At 52.2% G+C, this 21,794-nt stretch overlaps 1 protein-coding gene across 1 annotated transcript in view; it reads right to left on the bottom strand.

Annotated features, from left to right (window-relative positions):
- LOC119097140 (uncharacterized) overlaps positions 1–21,525 on the bottom strand; it is a 46,022-nt gene extending 24,497 nt beyond the window's left edge. Inside the window, exon 1 of the mRNA XM_037220196.1 lies at positions 21,329–21,525. Coding sequence (XP_037076091.1) covers positions 21,329–21,488 — 160 coding nt within the window. The 5' untranslated portion in view covers positions 21,489–21,525. The remainder of the gene's footprint in view (positions 1–21,328) is intronic.
- Positions 21,526–21,794: the final 269 nt, after the last annotated feature.

The following is a 21,794-nucleotide window of genomic DNA, read 5'->3' as shown; positions in this document are numbered from 1 at the left end:
TCAAAGCCCAGGCTTGCAGGGGAGATATTTACATAGGCGTTTGGAAACGAGACCTTTGAATTTCCCCATGGCTGACGACATGGTGGTGTCCGAAGGCGGTCGGTGCCATGCTACCGCGGCACGATGAGGAGCGCGTCTTTCTTAGTGGAACACAGAGGCACGACTTGAACAGAGACTGCACAGCCGGAGACAATAGCTTGCATCTCGGGGCTTTACACACTTTCAGGACATCGCCCTTCGCCACATTATCACCCGGACCCCGCCCAGGGGCGGTATTATATTTGGCTGCGTTTAATATCAGAGACAGCCAGGATTGTCCAACTTGAATAAACGTATTATAGCGCACGTAGCGTGATATAAGCTTAAATGAGCATACCTCCCTTTGCCCAGCCAACAACGTCATTCCCATCATAATACACAATCTTGGCGTACTCACGGGCAGGATAGCCACAGATGCATCACGTTTGCCATACGAGTACAGGAAATGTGTACGCGTTTAGAATCCGTTGCGCCAGGAAGGAAACATTTCGTTACTGTCAGCGAAAAACAGCATGTGGAAGATGAAAAAGAATTACATGCAGTCTGAGAGGTCAATGTCTCTTCCACGTCGGAGAACTGGCTTTTTGTCACATAGAATCTGCCATCTATGTGGAATGTATTCAGAAGGCATGCCTAAAGCTTGCAACGACTAGAAAAACTCAACAGCAGCAATTTCATTCACGACCTATTTTGAAGCAGCTCAGAAAGTTGCAAATGGTGTAAACAATATAATCTCGCGCAATTCGTTAATGTCGATAAACACGTCGACTTATCGGACCGGAATCAGTGCTCCGCCGCGTCCACCCAGCTGTGGCCGGGCAGGTTCAGGCCGTGCCAAGAGACGGCCAACGCCTGCGACCTGGTCACCAGCGGCCAGCGAGGCCCACGGCACGCGTCACGTGGCACACGGGCTGCTCAGCTGGTAGCGCTCGTTCAGTGCTAAGGCATTAGTAATAACCCAAGGGACTTCAAAGGCCGGAGCAACCACGGGCAGGCGTCACATTCAAATCAACGCGGCTTCAGAGCGTGTCGGCCGCGTGCCGGTGAAGCGGGGTCGACAGAGGCCGGCGGCGGCTGCAGCTGGCGGCTGAGCCGTGACCCTGCGCCCGGCGGCTGACCCGTGCTGGGGCGCCCGAGACTGCGGCGGCTCGACTGGGGTCGCGAGCTGTGCGGCAGGCCGCGTGCCGCCGCGTCAGACGGAGCCGGCCGACGTCGCACGCCACCGGCCGGCGGTAGCGGAGGCGCCCCGGCCGTTGCCGCCACCACTGGTCGATGTGCCTGCGGCCCGGCCGTTCAAAAGTACGACGGCGCCACCGTAGTAAACCGGCCGCGATGGGGGCGAAAACGTGAGGACGTTGCAAAGCGATGCTGTGTGGTATTAGCGACAGTTTTGGGGTAGTTTAGAGCTCGGGTTTACTAAGAAGCTGACGATGGTTCAGATGTGTAGCATGACAACATGATGCACGGAACTAAGACTACGTACCTACATAATGACAATCATGACTTGACATCAAGACATGATGACTGATGGTATGTGTCAATCTCAAATTGGTGCGACTCTAGTTCTACGCTCCAATTGCTCCTGTACTCACTATGGCAAGCGCGTGCCGGGCGTGCATGTTGGGCTGAAACCCATGCGTGAGCATGACATACCCTACAGCAGCCTGATTTCGAGCTGAAAAATGTCGTAGACACGAGATGTGCAAAAAAATATCCACTGGCAGGAGCAATTAGTTCGCTTGACATATCTGGATCGTCTATAAAAGCGTGATGCTGTCTGTTTCTTTGAGATATAGTGATAAGCTGTCGAAGCAGGCGGCACGCCCCGTCAGGACTGACAAACCGCCGGCCACTTTCGTCCGGAGGCCTATTTTAACCCTAGAACGTGCTCGACGGCCACTGCCCGGCTTCATTGCCTGAGGGCACGACACTACGCCTTCGACCGGGCACGGTGTGACAAGCTGGCTTACCTACCTGCCGCCGGCCGACCTGCGTCCCCGCCACCGACCGGGCGGGGGAGGGGGGGGGGGGGGGGGGGCGGCGGCAGACACCGGCCAGGTCGGCGCCGCCGCCGCCCGCCAGGCGCCGAAAACAAACCGCTAGGGCCACGCGCTAATCCGAGCGTCTGCCGGCCAGCCCCGGGGGAGGGGGGCTGATCGCGCCACAAGTTCCCCTGATGTTTACCCGGTCAGCGGTGGTCGTTACCCGACCCGATCAGCGGCTCATTGGGCCCAATGGCCCGGCGATTAACGTCAGCCCCGGCCGTAGCCCACCGACACAGCCATCCACCCAGTGTTGCCAGAAGAGCGGGTCCCTCGCGCCGCAGCTCCCAGAGCCTGATCTAGCGCATCAGTTGGCGCCCGCTGACAGGCCTGACACGCTCAAGTCATGAACCGAGCGAATATGTAAGACCCATTGGGTACTAGCCGAATTTGCTTGAGCAAGACAAGAAATCTGAGATACGTACTCGCAGGAGTCCAAAAGCCTTCGAGACGACTTGCAGGCTTGCCAATATGCTCATGATTTCCCTTATGGGAGGAATGATAGCTTCAGGAGGGGCCGAGCAGTTAACGCGGACCCATATATATATATATATATATATATATATATATATATATATATATATATATATGTATATATAGGCATATGTAAATAAATATAAAGCAATTGATAATAGATAGATAAATACAGAAGTACTTGTTTTCATCGACACTTTGTAGACTCATTTTCGAGACAACACATGGACTGTTGCATATACCGTCACACGCCGTAATCAAAATTTAATTATTTTCGTAGCTCTGTAAACCGCATGCGGGAGACATTTCAAAAAGTAGCATTCATGAACTGCACAACCTGATTCGGGGCACGCTTCTGGGCGGATGAGTTTTATTCTTCGTAGGGAAATTAACTCAAAAATAAGTGAGCACATCATGCAGTACATAGAACCAATCGTCGTGCCATGATCAAGTGACCAGGAGCGGCCCACCTGCAGCACAACGACAACATAACCACACGTGGCAACCACAAAAAAAACAGAACATGAACAAGTCGCTGCTAAGCTAAGAAACAATAAAAGAAAATTAAAAGCATAAGCACAAGTGTCTTATTCGCATGTGCGACGAAGTAGTAGCTGTTAGAGTAGAACAGAAAGCAGTTACTGGTACAGGGAGCATTTTCCTGACCACTACCTATTCCCAATGCCAAAATGTCACAACATTTTGGGAGTACTTATAGTATTTTACTAATAACATTTTGTAGCTTTATAAACAAGCACAACATTGGATATTTAAGCATTTTGACAAACTATTTACAATTTTTAACAAAATGTTCAACATTTAAATGTTTTAACATGACATATGAGTTTAACACGTTTCAGCACAACATTTAACATTTAAACATTTTAGCACAACATTTATCGCTCTAACATTTTAACATATCATTCATTGAATCTTACGCATAATATTTTATAAGCATACAAAATATGTTTATACTTATGGATTTTTTTGTAACATCTAACATAAGTGCGTCCAGTGCTTTTGCATGCATACAGCCCGGCAAGCATACAAACACGGAGCCTAAAAGCTCCATGTTCTTGTATGTTTACAGGGCTGGACAAACTCTGGTCCAATTCGTGCGTTGGCCATGCTGGTACTCTTAAAGCCCATCAAACATTGCGCAAGTCTGCTGCTGGCTGGGCTCAAGGACCAGCGCCAAACAATAGGCGGCAACAAGCTATGTGATTGAAGGTTAATTAATGTTAAACAACTTAGGGGTCTTAAACCTGTTGTGAGAAAACCACTTCCAAAGTCTAAGATAAATGGTATATCAGTCGGCCCATTAAAGGCAGTGTTTCACATTTGAATATGTTTATACTTATGAACTGAATATGTTTATACTTATGAACTAAAATATGTTTATTTATATATATAATATAATAATTTGAATATGTTTATACTTATGAACTGAAAAGCCATCTCGAAGATCATTTGGTGCGGTCCACAGCCCTGGCTTTCTAAAGACCTAAGTCCCTCTCGTTACTGAGCAGCACGCCCGCGAAGATGTACAGACTATTTCGGGGAGACTATTTTATGGTCACCCGGGCATTCATGACGCCATAATAACGTCATTCGAATCCTGACATTCCATTAGCCACGCGGAGATCAAGGCTAAGAAGAGCATAATTGTCGAGTCGTTCATTTATGACATTCGTGAGTACCATTTCCAGATAAAACGGCCATCAACTGGCTTGCAATCGCTGTTGTACAAGGTACCATGACGTAATAAAACAATGACGTGTTGAGGAGCATATTTACTAAACAGAATAGGGTTGTCTAGAGCAGTCTTTTCCACGTAAGGTAGACCATTTTAGGTCTCCAAACTCGAGGTCGTCGACCACTAGTTTGTAGATTCAAGCTCCTCACGAAAATATATGTCATTCCGTATGTTGACCGCTAGCAATCCAATGTGTCTTCAATTTGACATGCGTGCAGCGCGTCATGCTCCTTTACATAAGATGTGCGCTTTTTACGGTTAACTTACTAGCCGCTTGGAATAAGCCATGCATATAAAAACCAGGCATAGTTATGCAGACATGCCAAAAATGAAAAAGAGGGTATCCAGATGGAATATATGGATCATTCACCACCTGTTTCACTTATCCTCACACATGATGTGGTATGGACACACCCCATCCCCATTACAATACCTGTCACCGGTACGGTGAGTGGAGTGAGTGAATTCGATGTATCGATTGAGTACACAAATACTAGCATTCATGGTGTCTACCAGGTGCACAAACGGACGAAGTTCCCTGCCCTCGCACAGCTGCGGGTCGGCATTTGTGGGCCCGCCCGCCCATCTGGCGTTCCACTGATCATTTCGATGTTTGGCTGGAGCCGACAACTTCAGTGTTGGCAATGGTGCATTTGGATGATAGTACATGTTAAAAATATACAGCAGTCATTGTTTGTTGCTTAGCTTAGCATTTATTTGAGGCAGGAAAATGTTTTACTCATGCTCATTGCTCATTGTATTACTGTTTTATTCATGCATTGGTACAGTAAAGGTGTCTTGCTCATTGCTCATTCAGTGTTGCTTATGTTCATCAATGGCCTTGCGTCATCCGTGGGCTTGTTTCGCCACACAACACATGCTGAGTCTTGGCAGTTTTCGTGGGCATGTGGCACACTGTCATACTTGATGTCCATGTTATCAGCTCCACCCATTTGCTCGGAAACATGTGTCGTATAAGTAACAAAATTATTTGAACGCAGTGCAAAATTTATGCTTTATTACTAACTTACTCATATTATTTACGATACGTTGCATATTCAAGCACATGATATGTTTTAAGTATTGGCTAAAAGACATGCGAGGGTTTTTTGTGACCGACTAAAAATAGAATCGGCGGTACCATTTTTCGGTAGATCATATTCTGAGGCACTGATGAAGACCACGACTTAGAGCCCCAGCCGCCTGGAACCCGCCACCTGGAGCTCGCCGCCTGGAGACCGCCGCCTGGAGCTCACCGCCTGGAGCCCACCGCCTGGAGCTCACCGCCTGGAGCCCACCGCCTGGAGCCCGCCACCCGCCTGGAGCTCACCGCCTGGAGCCCGCCACCTGGAGCTCACCGCCTGGAGCCCACCGCCTGGAGCTCACCGCCTGGAGCCCACCGCCTGGAGCCCGCCACCTGGACCTCACCGTCACAATCGCCTTCAGATGAACATCCCGTAAGGTGTTTAAACCTTTGTGAGCCCCTACGGTTGTATGACACCACAAAGTTAAGTCTGATTTATTTTCTATGACAACAACCTTTGACTGCTGACCTCAGATATGACCTGACATTCCACAAGGTGTCAGTTGCGATGCATCAATTGGTTAACCGCCCGTGGCGAGGTGGGCTTCGAGTCGCTTTAGGCTCTTACTGTTTGCCGCTGAATAGCATGACCTGCGGCTGGCGGGAGTGGTCGCACCAAAGATCAAGTGATGTCAGAGGACGCGACGAGCCGCCAGAACGTTAAACTTTCGTCACCAAAGTGTGCCGTTGGCATGGAATTTCACGATCGCACGGTGGGGTCAGGGCTTGCGTAACAAGGGTGACTTTGCGAGGGCTCTGATCCCGAGAGCCCAGAAATTCATCCAATAAAAAGATTCGGCCTAAATCTAAAAAGCGGCCACGTGCTGGGCCAGAGCTGGGTCAGTGGACCGTCAGTTGGCTGTGCCGGGAGGGGAATTAGCTTTACGGGGAAAGGCGAGTTCATCCTGAAGGGAGTCGTGAGTTGGCCCTGACGGGAAAGGCGAGTTTGCTCTGACGGAAGTGGTGAGCTAGCGCAGACGAGGGTGAGGAGTTAATTCTGACAGGAATGGTGAGCTAGTTCTGACCTGATGAGTTAGTTCTGATAGGAGTGGTGAGTTGGTTCTGACAGGAGAGGTGAGTTAGTTTTGAAAAGCGGGGCGAGTTAGTTCTGATAGGAGTGGTGAGTTAGTTCTGACAGGAATGGTGAGTTAGTTCTGACAAGAGTGGTGGGTTGGTACTGACAGGAGTGGCGACTGAGCTCTGATGGGAGAGGTTGGACATGGCTAAACAACATCGAACGGCAGATGCAGCAGCTGCCACATTATGTTCAACAGGAATGAGAAATTATCATATTTTTCACATTTTCTCATTACCAATACCCATTACAACCCTTTACCATGTCGACTTCCTTTAACTCTGTCCAACCGTGGGCGGCAGTGAGTTGAGATCAAGTCGCGAAAGGTGGGCGGGGAGTTATGACTCATTTGCAAGAAATAAGTGTTGAATCGTGATCGGTTCGTGATTGGTGAGTGTTTAGATGTGACCGATTCGTGGGTGCTGAACAGTGAGTTGTGACTGATTCATCACTCCTGAGCGGTCGAATTGTGGCCGACTCATGAGTATCGGGTGTGAGTGGGCGGCGACCGATCCATGTCATGCGCGATACGCACGCGGGCTGCCGGCGCACGGTGTGCATGACAAATGCGCTGCTCGGTAGTCTGATGCGCATTACTAATGCCTGTCGGTAATGACACCCCAATCCAAACGGACCTAATGACAGAGTAGGAGCTCGCGATGCGGGCAATTAATGTAATGAGGCTTTGCCTGCCAATCTGACCAGCGTCGGCCGCCAGACAGTGCCGCTCGAATGCCAGCAGGTGCCTCTGGCGCGGCAGAGGCCGGCTAATGACGTCACGTCTCGACCGAGCTGTGCAGGCTAACGAGCAGGCGCGCCGAACAGCAGCGGCAGCGCGGCCGACTCGGCCGCGCCCATGCTGAAAGCGAGCACTGCGCCCGGCGTGCGGCGGTCAGCTGTGAGCGAGCACGCTCCTGCCGCCGGCCCCACTGCGGGAGAACGCCGGCCCATGGCGCGTCTCCAGCCGTCCCCGAGGCGACGCAGTCTGGGCAGTTTCATGGTCTTCTCGCCGAAGCCTCCTGACAACTCCTTCATATTTACAGTCGCAGATTGTTATCGTTCCCAGAAACGTGGGAATGCATCCGAGGGCAAAAATATGAGCAGACCAAGGAGCATACCTTTGTCGCGGTCGCTGGCCAGCGCTAACTGGTGTGTCCGGTCGTGGCATGGTGTTGAGTTGGTGGCGCCGTTGAGACGAGTGACGGGGCGGGGGGCGTGGGTGCGGCCGCGCGCCAGACGCCCGCCGCAGCTGGGTTCGGCAGCCGGGCAGCGCCCACCGGCCGCGTCCGGCCAACACCTGCAGCCGCCACCAGCAGGGGCGGCGCCGTCGCCGGGTACGCCCACCGGTGCCGCTGACAGCCGGCCGCGGCCGGGCGCGCTGCCAGCCGCGACCTTGGCGTGGCCCGCGGCGCCGCGCTGCCACCTGTCGGCCGCGGCCGGCGGCTGACCTCAGCGGACGCCGCCCGCCCGGCCGACCGGCCGACCCGTGTCACCTCGCCCCGGGTCAGGCCATGCGATCAGAGCGCATGCGCGCGCCGCCGCCGGAGCCCCGCCGGCGGCGCATTCCGAGCCGGCGGGCGCTGCTGCAACACATCGGACATTCCGTCGGCGCTGTCCGCCCGGAATCCGGTCGGACCGCTTTTGTCGACTGGCGAAAATAAAAACCGGCCCGAGTGGCTGGCGACTGGCTGACCCCGCCAGGGCCGCAGCGACGCCAGGGACGAGCCGGCCGGGACAGGACGAAACGTGATCTCACTCCCTCTCGGCAGCCGAAGAGGTGTCGCTGTGCACGCTTAGGCGCGAGGGTGCGCATGGGCCCTGATTACTTCAGATTCAAGCCATAGGATATGACGATGCGTAGCAGGCATGGCCTTGAAAAGTCCAAAATCATCTTGAGAGCCCCCAGTCTGTCTTGGAAAGCGTCACCACTGCTCTGTGTGCCCGCGTGGCGGCCAGGCACAGGGCACGGGCACGGGGAGAAGTGATGGTAAGTGCACACCTGCGGTGTTTGATGAACAAAACACCGCAAAACTGTGCTGGGTGCATGGGAGCGACGGTCGGCAACGACTGACGCTCCATTAATATATATATATATATATATATATATATATATATATATATATATATATATATATATATATATATACATATAATGGTGTCGCAGAGGAGCTGAGCGCGGCCACACCTGTCGTGCCGGGCCAGTCTGCAGGCGATGCGAGGCAGCTGTCCGCCAGAGTAAACCACCCGCTGGTTCATGGACACAGCCAAAGAAATGACCCAACCCCTCCTCCTTAGGTCTGGATTTTTCGTCTCATCATAGTTGGCTCCCGGCAGCAAGTTCAAAATTGTCGTCTGCGAACTCATCGAGCTCCAGGCCACTCCATAAGAAAATCCTGACTGTTCTCTACGTTGGCTTAGAGTCGACAGGTCTACTGCAACACTTCTTCTTTGGTTGAAATAAAAATTAAGTTACGAAGGACAGGAATCAAGAAAACGTTAACAGCTATGACACTTCCAAATATAGCAGCACCCTCGAGTGCCACTCAGAGCTATGGCGATGCTGGCCACACCGCTGCGGCGAAGCCATTGAAACCAAGCATTGCCAAAATTGCAACATTTCCCCTGTTGTAACGACAAACGCTGCTGCTGAAAACGCCTACACGTGGTACATTCATATCCCCTAGAGAGAGGCGGCAAACGTGAGGGTTATTTATATGCCACAGGAACGGACAGTCGCCTTCAGGCTACATGGTATACCTCTACCGGTGACACGTGTTCAACACAACAAGAGTCGCGCGATCCAAGCTTCGAGGCAGGACGCAATATATCATTTTAACGAGCCGCCGTACAAGCAATGCCTCTCAGTGCCTATCATGCGACTTTGCATCACTTATTAGGCAGTCAGCTGATCGATGAAAGTAATGACAATGTAAGCACAGTGTGATAAAATTTTTAAGTTACCCCCTCGCAAGTGAGAGTAAAGAGATGCCGAGCACAGTCATGCGTACGTCTGCGTAGGTCTCCCTCTGAAGGAACGTTGCGTCGAACCAAGCCAGCAACACATAGAAATGCTTTTTAAGCAAAATCACATCAAAGTCCAGAAAAGCGAGATTCTTCTAGTTTTGTTACAAACGCTCATATCTTACCCAGCACACAATATTTGTGCATGTTCTTTCACCTAATTCTGACTGGTGACAGCATTCACCACGCCACATCCTGCTTAATGTCCCAATTTCTCGGCCATCACATGAAAATAAAAACAGAAATCCTCTCTGACTTCAGCGTGACGACACACCCTGCTTCAACGAAGTGGCGGCAGCCAGCGGGGTCAATTTACTCCAATATCCAGCGTGGACCAACGAAACGCAACACCGGCCGGGCGGCACGGTTGGGTTTTCATTTCCCTGAGCGGCTTCAATTCTCACACGGGCTCGAGAATAAACGGCGGCAGCGGCGGCTCGCGCCAAGCCTTCGATTTGTCAGCGCCACACTTTCCGGCTCCAAACAGCGGCGCTGGGAGCCGCGGAATCCCCGCCATCCCGGCCACGGACCGGCCGCGCGCGCGCCCGCGCGGGTCGAACCAGCCGCGTCCGGTGGCAGGTCAGCGGATGGGCAGCCGGCGCGGCGGTGCGGCCGTCAAAAGCCCCGTTGCCGCAGCCGGTCCCCGTGCACGGACAGAACGGGCCAACTCATTCGCTGCCGAGTTCGGAGCAGTTTAATTTCCACCGATGGGGTCACAAGGATCGATGCGAATTTTATGTCGGCTGCCGAAATAGCATTCGGGGCCTGTGGCGAGGCTGTGCGGCCGACAGGCTACCGACTGTGCCGTACTCTAAATCAAACGCCTCTGCTAAATGAAACTTACGCACTGGCGGGGGGAGGGGGCAGCTAGCTGAAAATATTCTTGAGGCGTGCAGCACAGTATATTGCAGCTCACGCTGCAGCGATGGCAGTGACAGCAGAGCAGCTATAACCAGATGCCCCCTGCATAAAAGACCGATTAGAGGATACTTTCAGAGATAATGTGTGACGTTTCAGAATATATTACCTCTGATGACAAACTGCACCTGATCATTGATTGCAAAAAAAAAACAGCGTCAGCAGCTTGCTGGCAACACAACAGCCAGTCCAGGCTTAGTCGAATGTTGTAACGCGCTCACGTAGCTTACAAGTTCGCGTTCAAGACACAGGTTGCAGGTGTCATGCTGTAACGACAAGGACCAAGTTGGCGCAATGACGACCGCGCTCCCACGATGGCTTACAATACGTCTGTACGATAAACTGCCCTGGTTACACATGCTACACGAAGATAGCAAAATTATCAGACTTGAACTAGCACACATACTTCCAAAATAACATCGCAAAAATGTCAGCAGAAAGCTAAAAGTCTCCCACAATTAAGATCCTGAGGCTGACATCTCACCTGTAAAGCGCACGATTCAAGGTAAGGCCGGTCACCCAACCGTAATTTGCCCCCCCACTCTGCCCTATTTCCGGGTCTTCAAAGTTGGTCACCCGGTCGTGATCGCCCCCCCCCCCCCTCTTTCCCATTTCCGAGATGTGGTCACGCTCATAATGGGAAGGGCGTCGAAGAAAACGCGGGCTTTTTCCTTAGGGAAAATTACGCGCGTTTTCTCTGGACGGATGGCCGTGCCGAACCCGGGAAAATTTTGGGCGATATAGCGAAGGGACTACGTGTATACCTTTAAAACATGATAAGCTTGAATCACGTCAGTCCGGCAGGCACGACTGTGGAGCTTCGAATGTGTCCAAACGCATGGCCCAAACCAAAGCCATTATGTTCCGATGTTTCGGATATATGATGCCGTGATGTTTCGAGTGGCGGGAGCGTCGCTGCGATTGGCTCGATGGGCTCAAAACATGGCAGTACCTGCTTTAGTAACCACCATTTTCATTGGGCGTTTTCGTGACCAGATCTGATCTGATTCCAATATTCGGAAACAGAGAGGTACCGTGTTGTTGGAATCAAATGGTAGATGCCCTGCATATACTGAATTCATGATTGCTCTCCTTTGTCATTTTCTCTTAGTTGAAAGCATATAAATCAATTTCCCTAAGATGATACAGTGGTCGTGAAATGTAAGGCGTGATAGGTGCTTAAGTGAATTAAGATGCTCCCACCATAATCATATATATGCCAAGTGTTGAGTAAGTTGTATTTTGGGTGACTTTTTGGCCGCCAACGTTGCTCACTGAATCAAAAACCTCAAATATAAAATGCACACCAGATGCAAGCCAGTGTTGACATATTGCGTTTTTCCCGGGATTCATGTGATCAAATGGCACACATTTCCCATACTTTGACCAAACAAATTACGCTTAATCACAGGTGATGAAATACATTACCTTTGCATAGATAAAGCCTGCATTTTTGTCCAGGATGAGATTTTTCCATTTGATAGGGGTTTCAGCTGGTGTATGTGGATTGATTCACATATTTTGCGGTGGGGATGGTGTTTGTTTTTTTAGCCCAAAACCAGGAGAACGGAGATATAGATGGGTTGATATTTGGGCAACATGCCTTTATCGAAACAATGGCAGAAGATCGTTATAAATCAGACAACAGACAGGAGGCCTCACAACACCGGGGATTTCACAGGCTTAGGCACGGAGGGCCAGGGCTCCAGGCCCTCCCCCCTCATTGACCTGCTTTTTTCCTTTTTGTCCCATATGGTTCGTGGCCGAAAGTCCAAAATCAGCGTGATGTCTTCTGACTGAGGCTTCTCCCCACCCCATCCTCACTCCTATCCACCCATCCCCACTCCCTCGAAGAAAGTCCTGACTGCAGTCCGGGCTGACTGTGACGCATAGGGAGGCATCACAAGAAAGCAAAAAAGGGCTAAGCATCCCACTGAACAAAACATTATCGAGTTCAAAGTCGATCGGTCAAACAAACAACACTGCGTTGATCAAAAGCTAACTTCGCGCAGGATGTTGAAGCTAGGAGCAGACATCAGACAAGGCACAAAACACTGGTCAAACGCGTTGTTCATTATACCGCGGTCACCAAAGTGGCCGGAGGTAAGCACTGGGGCCCGTCCCCTACTGTCTACCGTGGACTGAGCTCTCGTGATATGCGTGTTGCTTGTTCAGCCGCTAAACGGAGGTACTTTCACAGCTAGCATATACCACACTCCGGTCTCTTAAAAGCGACGTAAGAAAAATAGCCGCTAAGCCGTCAGAGCGCTGATTGGTTAGCGGGTACAGGGCCCAAACAACAAACCTTGCGCAGCAGCAATTCCAGCTTAGAATGTATCGCTGTACGCTATTGGGAACGAATTCCAACGCACGGTTCAGATACGCACGCCAACAAATGCTCTAGTGCTAGATGCTGAAGGTTGTACGCTCCTTCTTTTCGGCGCTGCTGAATGACGAGCATGTGCTTGTGGGGATGTGGGTAGGTGAGTCATTGGGCACCGTTAAAAAATTAGTTCCGTAAGAAAAACCACCTGCATATTTCTGAGGGGCACAACGTACTCACTGTGCTCTCGCTGTGCTCACTATAACTGCGCTTTGAACTGCGCTATTGTAGGATCTCTGGCTTCCATTGTGCAAAAGGAAAGGAACATCAAAAGGAACGGAGTAGCAGAAAAAAAATGTAGTGATACAACGGACCACAACAGAAACGAAGCCGCGGGTTCTCTTCAGTCCGTTGCACCTTATTTTTAAAGTACCATGTCCTTTATTAAAAATCTGCTCCATTACGCACCGGAGAAACGGGCTGTGTCCATAGCATGGCACGCAGCGATATTTCTGCAAATACGACACTGGCCGTCAACACACCATGCGGAACGTGCTGACAAAAATAGCCATTTATCACACCAAAATTCAATATGTATTGCACGTAAATCAAATTCTCTCGACATCTTTGCTACTCGACGGTTGGTTATCAACATCTGAAAATTATGTGAATGATTCAGTAAACACAATTCACACAAAGCCAAGCTGTCGCTTCGGCTGCGACCGGACGGCTTCGGCTGTGACCGGACGGCTTCGGCTCGGCCGGGCGCGGCGGCGCGTCGAGCCGTCCGCCGCCTCCAGAGCCGAGAGCGCAGCTTCAAACTCCTCGCCGTCGGCGCCGGCGCAGCCTCCCGAGGCAACTCTGTATTGGCGGCGGCAGGCTGCGAGCCGGTAGCGCTAAACAGGGCGGCACAGCGCGGAACAACAGCCGACGCCGCGGCGCTGCTAAGTGTGATTGACTGGGCCCGCGGGCTCCGCCGCCGGCGGGCTGCAGCCGCTCGGCGCCCGGGCCGCGGCGAAATAAAACAGGAGGCGCCGCTGCCCGCCGATATGCGAGGCAGAGGCACCGGCGCGGCCACCGTGCTAGTCAGAAGCGCTGCCGGCGCCCGGGTGCCCAGATCGGCGGGGGAGACGAGAGGCGACGACACGACCTGCGAGCCGCTCAGACGAGACGAGAGGCGCTGCGGACTGGTGGGCGTGCACGAGCCGCCGACCGGCCGCCGATCCGAACGGTCGCTGACTCGTGGGCGCTCCCGTCGACCCGCGACATTTGACCTGGGGTCGCGCTGAGTTATGGCGAGAGGCAGCCGTCAGCCGGACGGCCGTAGACCCAATCTCAGGGGTGTGTCACTTGGCTAACTCGATTGGCTTCGATCGGCTATCGACTCGCGGCGCCGCAGCAGCGACGGAAGGTGCGCAAATTACCGGCACCAGCCCTGTCACCAATCCTCCTGGGCGGGGGCATCATAGTGCGATGAAGACCATGATTCGCAAGCTTGTTTCATGTCACTAGCCATTCACTAAATATGCTACGTATTTTGTATTTCCGACGAAATGTTTGTCTTTGCATTGTCTATTGACTTTGAACTGACGCAGATTGCAGAGTCACGAAAATCTAGATGGACATGACCATGTTCGTTCTCCCACACGGCAGGTCCTTATTAGCTCCAGAGACTTCGATAACCTTTGAAACGCTCAACGCATGCTGTGAGATTTTCAGCACCTGAGTTTGCAACAGTGTTACATCTTCTGTGAAAAATATGGCAACTCTGATTTCTTAAGCCACAACTGCTGAACTTTGTCGGGATTATGTGGGCATCATGTCTGTTGTAACTTTCGTATGAGATCCTGATCACTTGTCCCTAAATATGAAGTATGACTTAAAGGATTTCCTTACACTCGCGTTCTGTACCATGAAATACTACACACTGATGATGTTAGGCCAATCTATTCAGGGTCAAATCAGGGTCAAATTACATTCAACTTGCCGCGAGCTGGACTGACCTGTTTCGGGCCCTATTAACTAATATTTGATGCTATTCGACATGCGTCACCACCGCCCTTGCTTTCGTTGTCGTGCCGCGTCTAGCCCCTGCGTGAGCAGGCTGGACCTACACACACGGGGTTTAACCGGTATGATGTGTTTTGACATGTCGTGGGTCACACCCACCAGCGAGCAATACTGTAGGTGATGACCTAGTGTGATGAAGAGTACGTTATACGTGTGTTCCACCATCGTAGAACAAGTAGGCGTAAGAATAAATTTCCGAATTCAATAATTGTTCTCCCGTTCACCTGTTCTGAGCCATCACAGATCACTTCCACTAATGTCCAATGACACTAATCCGATGCGGTTTCACGCGACCTACCGCATGTTGTTTTCTGCTCAGTTCTAGCTTGTTCAGTTTTCGAGATAGCGGTAGGGCCTATGGGTCCGTCAGACAAAGGTGACGAAAGCGCCCATCCTACACGGGTTAAGCCCAACTTGACATGTGTCGTGACTTGGAGGCATTCAGTTTTGGATTTATTTTGTTTGGTTCTATTTCAAGTGCGAATTATCAGCAATGCCGTCTGACAAGGACGTTGTTCGTCGCTAAAGGCGCCATTCCTGTCTGGATTTGAAGGACGAGTAAAAATAGGGCGTAAATGTCTTGCTTTTCACAAAGCTGATGTATTGAATGTAGATCTGGTTACCATACACGAATCGCGGCTTCGTGCCTACTCCAGTAAGTTGAAGTGCGACATCAATGGTTTAACAGGCGCTCGGGTGGCCGGCTGGATACCCTTCGCTCGGGCGGGGGGGGGGGAAGGGGGGGCAGTTTATCCCCCCCTGAGATCCCAGGAACTAAGAGAGCTTAAGACACCAAATTCATAAAATGTATTAGCCAAAACGTAAACTCACCGATGTCAGAATTTGGAGCTCCTAGGTTATAACCTTCGGGTCAGCTAAGATCAAACAATGTGAAATTCCAAGTTGGTCTCCGAAGTACTCCCAGAACCTAGATACCTATTCTAAGCAAAAAGGTCACATGCTCACTTAAGACCAGTGACCTCATCTGGCCTTCCGAAAGTCATTATGATCAAGGTTGTACAAGAATGCTTCAATTCAAAATTACGTAAGTTACTAGCAACATTATTCACATAGATGAGACAGTAGTGAAAACCCTATTCTTCGGAGACAAACCAGGACAATGGAGATATAGATGCGTTGATATCTCGGCAACCTACCTTTATCGAAGCAATAGCATGAGCTTCTAACGATAGCAATTACTTTTGCTATGGCATGGCATGATATGATAAATTGCTATGATTGCTATGATAAAGGCATGAAGCTGAAATATCAACGTATCTACATTTCCATTCTCCTGGTTTTCTCCGAAGGACAAGGCTTTTACTATTACCTTATTTACAAGACTTCTTTGAGTTTTGCATTTGAATAAACGACAAAGATTACGCCAGGCAGTATGTTCCCAAAAGCAAAATGCTGACTTGGGTTAGTTTGGGTTACTGACCTATTCTGACCTTAAATAAGTCCACAGAAGATGTGTAATGCAGTTCTTGTTATCAATGCCCCAAAGATTGATAACAAGATAATTGTTGAAATGCAATACATATCTCGATCTAACAAGATATCAATATATATATATATATATATATATATATATATATATACATATTTCTGGCATGCCATCAAGAGATAAAACCATTGCTGTTCCGAAATTTTGCTATGCCCCGCGCTACCTCACAAAAACTAATACCCCAGCCATCCCCCGCGTACCCTGCCAATCGTCATCACTAGCGTGCCTTATCAGTCGTCATCACCAGCGTAGCCTGGCTGGTCGCGTTTTGTACTTCTCTGGGCAGCCAGTATGAAACATTCCCTTAAGCCGGACTTGAGAATACTGTATGTCATAATGTGAAGCTTTGCACATATCTTTGCACACTTGTCTGCACACCTCTCAGCACTGCGTTATTGGTCGATTAAGTGGGCCAGTGCGGGGCTGCAAACCTCCGGCTTGGCACACGGAGTATGATTAACTCCATGACGCCGACCGCGGCAGATTGAGTGGTCGCTGACCGGAGCACTACCGTCAGATAAGACCGCACACTGACGTTGGTGCTGCCTGCTGGGAACATCGACGAATCATAGCCGCTTCACGTAGTGATAGCCGATCGCTCGAATGTCCGTGACACTCAACTCCGATGTGGTCATTAGTCAGCACCATCATGCTTTTTGTCATAATGCAGTTTTTTGTTGTACCTAAAAAGATTGACTCTTGGAAGTGCCGTTGCCATGCTGAGCACCACAAGCTCAATCGAAGACTATCAGGAACGACACGACGGAGCCGACGGCACGCGCAGTCCCTGGGGCACGGACAGCATGCGTAGAGCCATGCGACATCTGCTTCCCTCAGGCTGCGGCCCCAGCCCGACACTGCAGTCATGGAGCCAGCGAAGGCTCACCTATCTGCGAGTTAGCGTCGCCTGCAGTCGACATCGGGCTGCAACGCTGACAGCCCCGCTTCGCTCGCCGCTATTGGTCGGCGCCGGTCTGCCGCCGGCCAGCCTGCCAAATCGCATCCAAACGGCCTGGCGCCCATTGATTGGCCGCATGGCCGGAAGCTGACACGGCTAGTGTGTTGCGTGTGCGGCCATCATCGGTAGCTGCACGCGAGCTACGCGGCCAGCTGTGTCGGGCGGCAGGCGGTGGGCGGCGGGCGGCGGGCGGCGGTCGAGCAGCGCTCGGTGGTGGGCCCGACCGGCCGGCCGGCCGGCGCCTCCCACGCGCACCCTGCCGCCACCCGCCGGCCGACCAAGACGTGCCGACGCGGCACGTCCGCCCTCGCCAAACGAAATAACTCGACGCCTCGTGCTCGAACCGCCCAAGGTGACTCGGAGGACCTTCACTCGTTGTTTTATTAAGGCCGCTTCGTTGCCACGTTTTTGCCCGGCGCGCTCCAGACGGCGATGGGTGTAAAACCCTCAGGTGATGACAAATGCATTCAAATTTCGACCCGGACGTTGATGCATTCAAATATATTTCAAGCCGCATTACTTACTGTTGTTCGTCCGAGTTCGTTTTCAGCCCTAAGCTATCCCTTTCATTCGACGCTCGTCCCCCGTATCTGTATTCATCTTGCTGGGTGAGTGAGGATATGTTAATAGCATGCGCATCTTGACCTCTACAAAGCATAATATAACAGCCGCGCACACCAACCAGTGTAAGCCTCAGATGTGATGAAATAAACTCACTTCTAAGTATACTTTTAAATGAAAAGGACTGTGCTAGCCCGCACAATTCCTCCATTTGTGAACATTGCTCCTCAATATGTCATTGTTTGATGGCGTTATGAAACTCTTGTATGAAAGCATTCAGTTGAAGTTCTTTAATCTTCCGAGAGCTGGACCGCGGCGGTGCTAGACGTGTGCTGAAACAAATATCCTTAGGTGTTCGTGTTTGGTCCTTCCGCTTGATGTTCCTGCATACTTATCCGTGGGTTTAAGGTGCTGTCTTGTGTTTAAATGCTCGGTTACGGTGCTTTCCTCAAGATATTCGACTACATGCTTTATTTCCAATATGACTAGAAAAAATGTATAACATCTTGTATTATGCAGCACGAAACGCAATTCTTGTTAGATTCTTGCATATCTTGCACAAAACTGGTTGAGAGCCAATAGACGGCCGTCATACTTGGAAATTCTGCTCACGAACGCCAGGTATTTCGACGAACGAACGAAAGATATGAACATGTATGTCCATCTTGACCTTGAAAGCCGCGAGGCCAGTGGAATGGCAGCATTTGAACTGCGTTATTATAGCGCCACGGACGCCCGGGTAACCTTAATATAGCCTGCACGAGATCGTGTGCACATCTTCGTGGGCCTGCAGCGAAAAAATTAGAGGATTTTAGGTCTTAGGAAAAGCGGGGCTGGAAACTGCATCGGATGACCTTCAAGGTAGTTATTTCAGCTCAAAATCTCATACAAATGTGAAACACTCCCCCTAGCTTAGTATCAGAGGTAGGAGGCAGGATCCCCCAATCAAGCACGTTTCCCTGTCTCCAAGCCCTTAGTTTTCTTGTCAGTGCACTTCCTGTATTTTTTTTCATGCCTTCCTTGTACTTCTTGTGTTCCCTCCCTTTATTTTCCCCTTACCGGTTTTCCCTGCTTGTCTTATTTTAGTATGTATACGCTCTGTTGGCGCTCTGACCCATCCCAGTCAATGCAGCCTGAATTAGACACCCGAATGCCTATCGTCAAGAGCATCCATTTGACCGTCTAACTCGCCCAACTTCGACGCAGCAGGCTGGCATAGCTGTGAACTCGATGGAGCCTCTTGCACTCTGCAAGTTGGTCCATTACTGTGCCGCTTTCACGGCACCTATTCTTTTGTGCAGCCCCACATGACATCATCGTATTTGTCGAGCCCGTAATACATCAGGCATGCGATAGACTGACAGCGTGCGACAGGGACACACTGCTGGCCGTCCATGCTGTCACCACTTCCGGCCCAAATGTGAATCAAGGTCCACAAATGTCAGCTGTGGCCATATTAAACCGAAAGTTTAAACAAAATATCCTGCAAAAGAACCGTCTATGAACTACGTTACATATTACGGTGGAAGAACGGATGGAGCGTAACGAAAGCGTAACAAGGGAGATACAGAAGGCTTTGGGAAGCGTAGTATTACGCTCAGACGCAGCTGCAAATGATGATGAAATGTTTAAAACACAACTTAAAACTTTAAACCGGTTACTATTCTCTTATAGCAAAAAACACGCAATAATTGAGTCCGCATCCCTAGAGAAATAAGGGACACGTCAGACGGGCATTCCCTCTTGAACAAATTTTTCTTAACACAGCGTAACCAAAAGGAGGAGGGGGGGGGGAGGGGTCACACGGCGTAACCAATGCGCTACCACGGAAGGGCAGGGTGAACATTGCGAAAATGCGCAACGTGATGTATGCCAGCCCAAAAGGTTTACCATATACAACGGCAAAATCGGTCGAACACTAATAGGACCCGCTGCAATAGGGGCCAGTCTCATCGATTGTTTAGACATCACACTAGTCGTTGACGGCTCCCTCGTCTCTGCGCGGCGCGCAGTTCACATCCTCTACTCGGCAGCTTGCGGCCGGTGTCTACAGATAAATCCGTCTGTTCAGCTGAGCACAATGGAAATGTAGCAGCGGAGCCGAGAAGCATGCAGAGCTCTAGCGGACGTCGTTAGCAGATCGTTAGCAGATCGTCACGGCGAAGAGTCACTTTCGGAAGGATGCACTGTAGCGTCACATCGTGCAAATGTTCTCAGCCTCCTTGTGTGGGCCGCAAACGTCGCAAACTGAAAAGACGCCAGCGTCATGTCTTTGTCAGCATGAGCTGACTTGAGAGGCGTCGCGCGACCCCAGAAGCGTTGGTCGGCTGACCTGGGGGGTGGAGCCCAACTCCAGAAACGTCCGCGTCACTGTCGCGCCACCCACCGCCGCCACGCCGCACTCGACGGCGCTCACAGCGCGAGCTCTGGACGTGGCCAGCGGCCACTGCGTGTCGCTCGATAGCGCTCAGCTCTAGGGCGATTATGCAGCATCAGGTGACCGATCCTTGGGAGTCAGCTGTCTGGGGACGGTCGCGATCGAGGCGGTCGGTGCGTGAGGTCAGGACCCGGCCGGCCGCTGGCTCGACGCGCCACTACGCCCTACGCTCGGGGTCTGCTGTAATCAGCCCTGTCAGTGCGCTGCCAATTGAGAGCGTGACAGCCGGCCGGCGTCCTGGGCCACGGCGTCCGAGGGTGGACAACCGCTGGCGCCCTGGGCCACAGCATCCGAGGCCGGACAGCCAGCCGGTGCCCTGGACCACGGCGTTCGAGGCCGGACAGCCGGCCGGTGCCCCGGACCACGGCGTCCGAGACCGGACAGCCAGCCGCCACCCTGGACCACGGCGTTCGAGGCCGGACAGCCAGCCGGTGCACCGGACCACGGCGTTTGAGGCCGGACAGCCGGCGCCCTGGACCACGGCGTCCGAGGCCGGACAGTTAGCCAGCGCCCTGGACCACGGTGTCCGCGGGTGGACAGCCAGCCGGCGCCCTGGGCCACGGCGTCCGAGGCCGGACAGCCAGCCGGCGCCCTGGACCACGGCGTCCGAGGCCGGACAGCCGCCGGCGCCGACTTCCAGGATCATTAGGCTGTTCTTGAGCGTGACCAGCGTTCATGTCACAACACAGCAATTCTAATTATGCTGTTGGAAGGGGAGATGTAGCGTGCAGTGGGTCGGTTGACCGACGCACGGGTCTCCCCACCGAAGGGTCAGCTGACTGGAATTCGGCACTACCTAAGGATACCTGACCGCACCACCCGAGGACACCTGACCGGACCACCCGAGGACACCTGACCGGACCACCCGAGGACACCTGACCGGACCACTCGAGAACAACTGACCGGACCACTCGAGAACACGTGACCGGACCACCCCACCCGAGGACACCTGACCGGACCATCTGAGGACACCCGATGGACGACTGATCGAAAGTGATCGCCGCCTAGACGGACCACCCGGAGGTCGAGAGGCAAGGCTGTCAGAGAGTCAGCCTGAGCTCACCTGTGGCCGTCGTTTCTGAGAGCACCGACTCCGGGACGCCTTTGGCCAGGAGCAGGGAGCGTGTGGCGCCACAGTCCGTCGGGTCGGCCTGCGCCGAGGCCGTCCGTGCCGCGCCGCTCAGCAGCAGCGCACAGAACACTAGCAGCTCGCACCGCCACATCGCACCACCAGCGTCACGGTGTCCGCGCTCGACAGCCACCCGCCGACCACTGACTGACCGGCGGCCCGCCGGCCAGGTGCGCCCCGCCGCTGCTGCCACCCAGCGGCGGACGGCCGAGTGAGCAGCCAGACGCTGTCCGGACCGGCGGCGCCTGCTCCTGGTGCTGCCGGCGCGGGAGGCGCGAGCACTGCCATCCCCAGCGACGGCGTCGCCGTGGGTGGCACGGTTACTACCTGTAGCTGCTATAGATGCCACGTCTGCTGTGATCGCGGGGCGTATTATGACGTAGCTGTCCGGCCCCACGTG

Source organism: Pollicipes pollicipes, unplaced genomic scaffold, assembly GCF_011947565.3.
Source record: "Pollicipes pollicipes isolate AB1234 unplaced genomic scaffold, Ppol_2.1 Scaffold_4295;HRSCAF=5057_pilon_pilon_pilon, whole genome shotgun sequence".
Lineage (NCBI taxonomy): Eukaryota > Metazoa > Arthropoda > Thecostraca > Pollicipedomorpha > Pollicipedidae > Pollicipes > Pollicipes pollicipes.
This window is presented reverse-complemented; position numbering and strand designations above follow the sequence as displayed.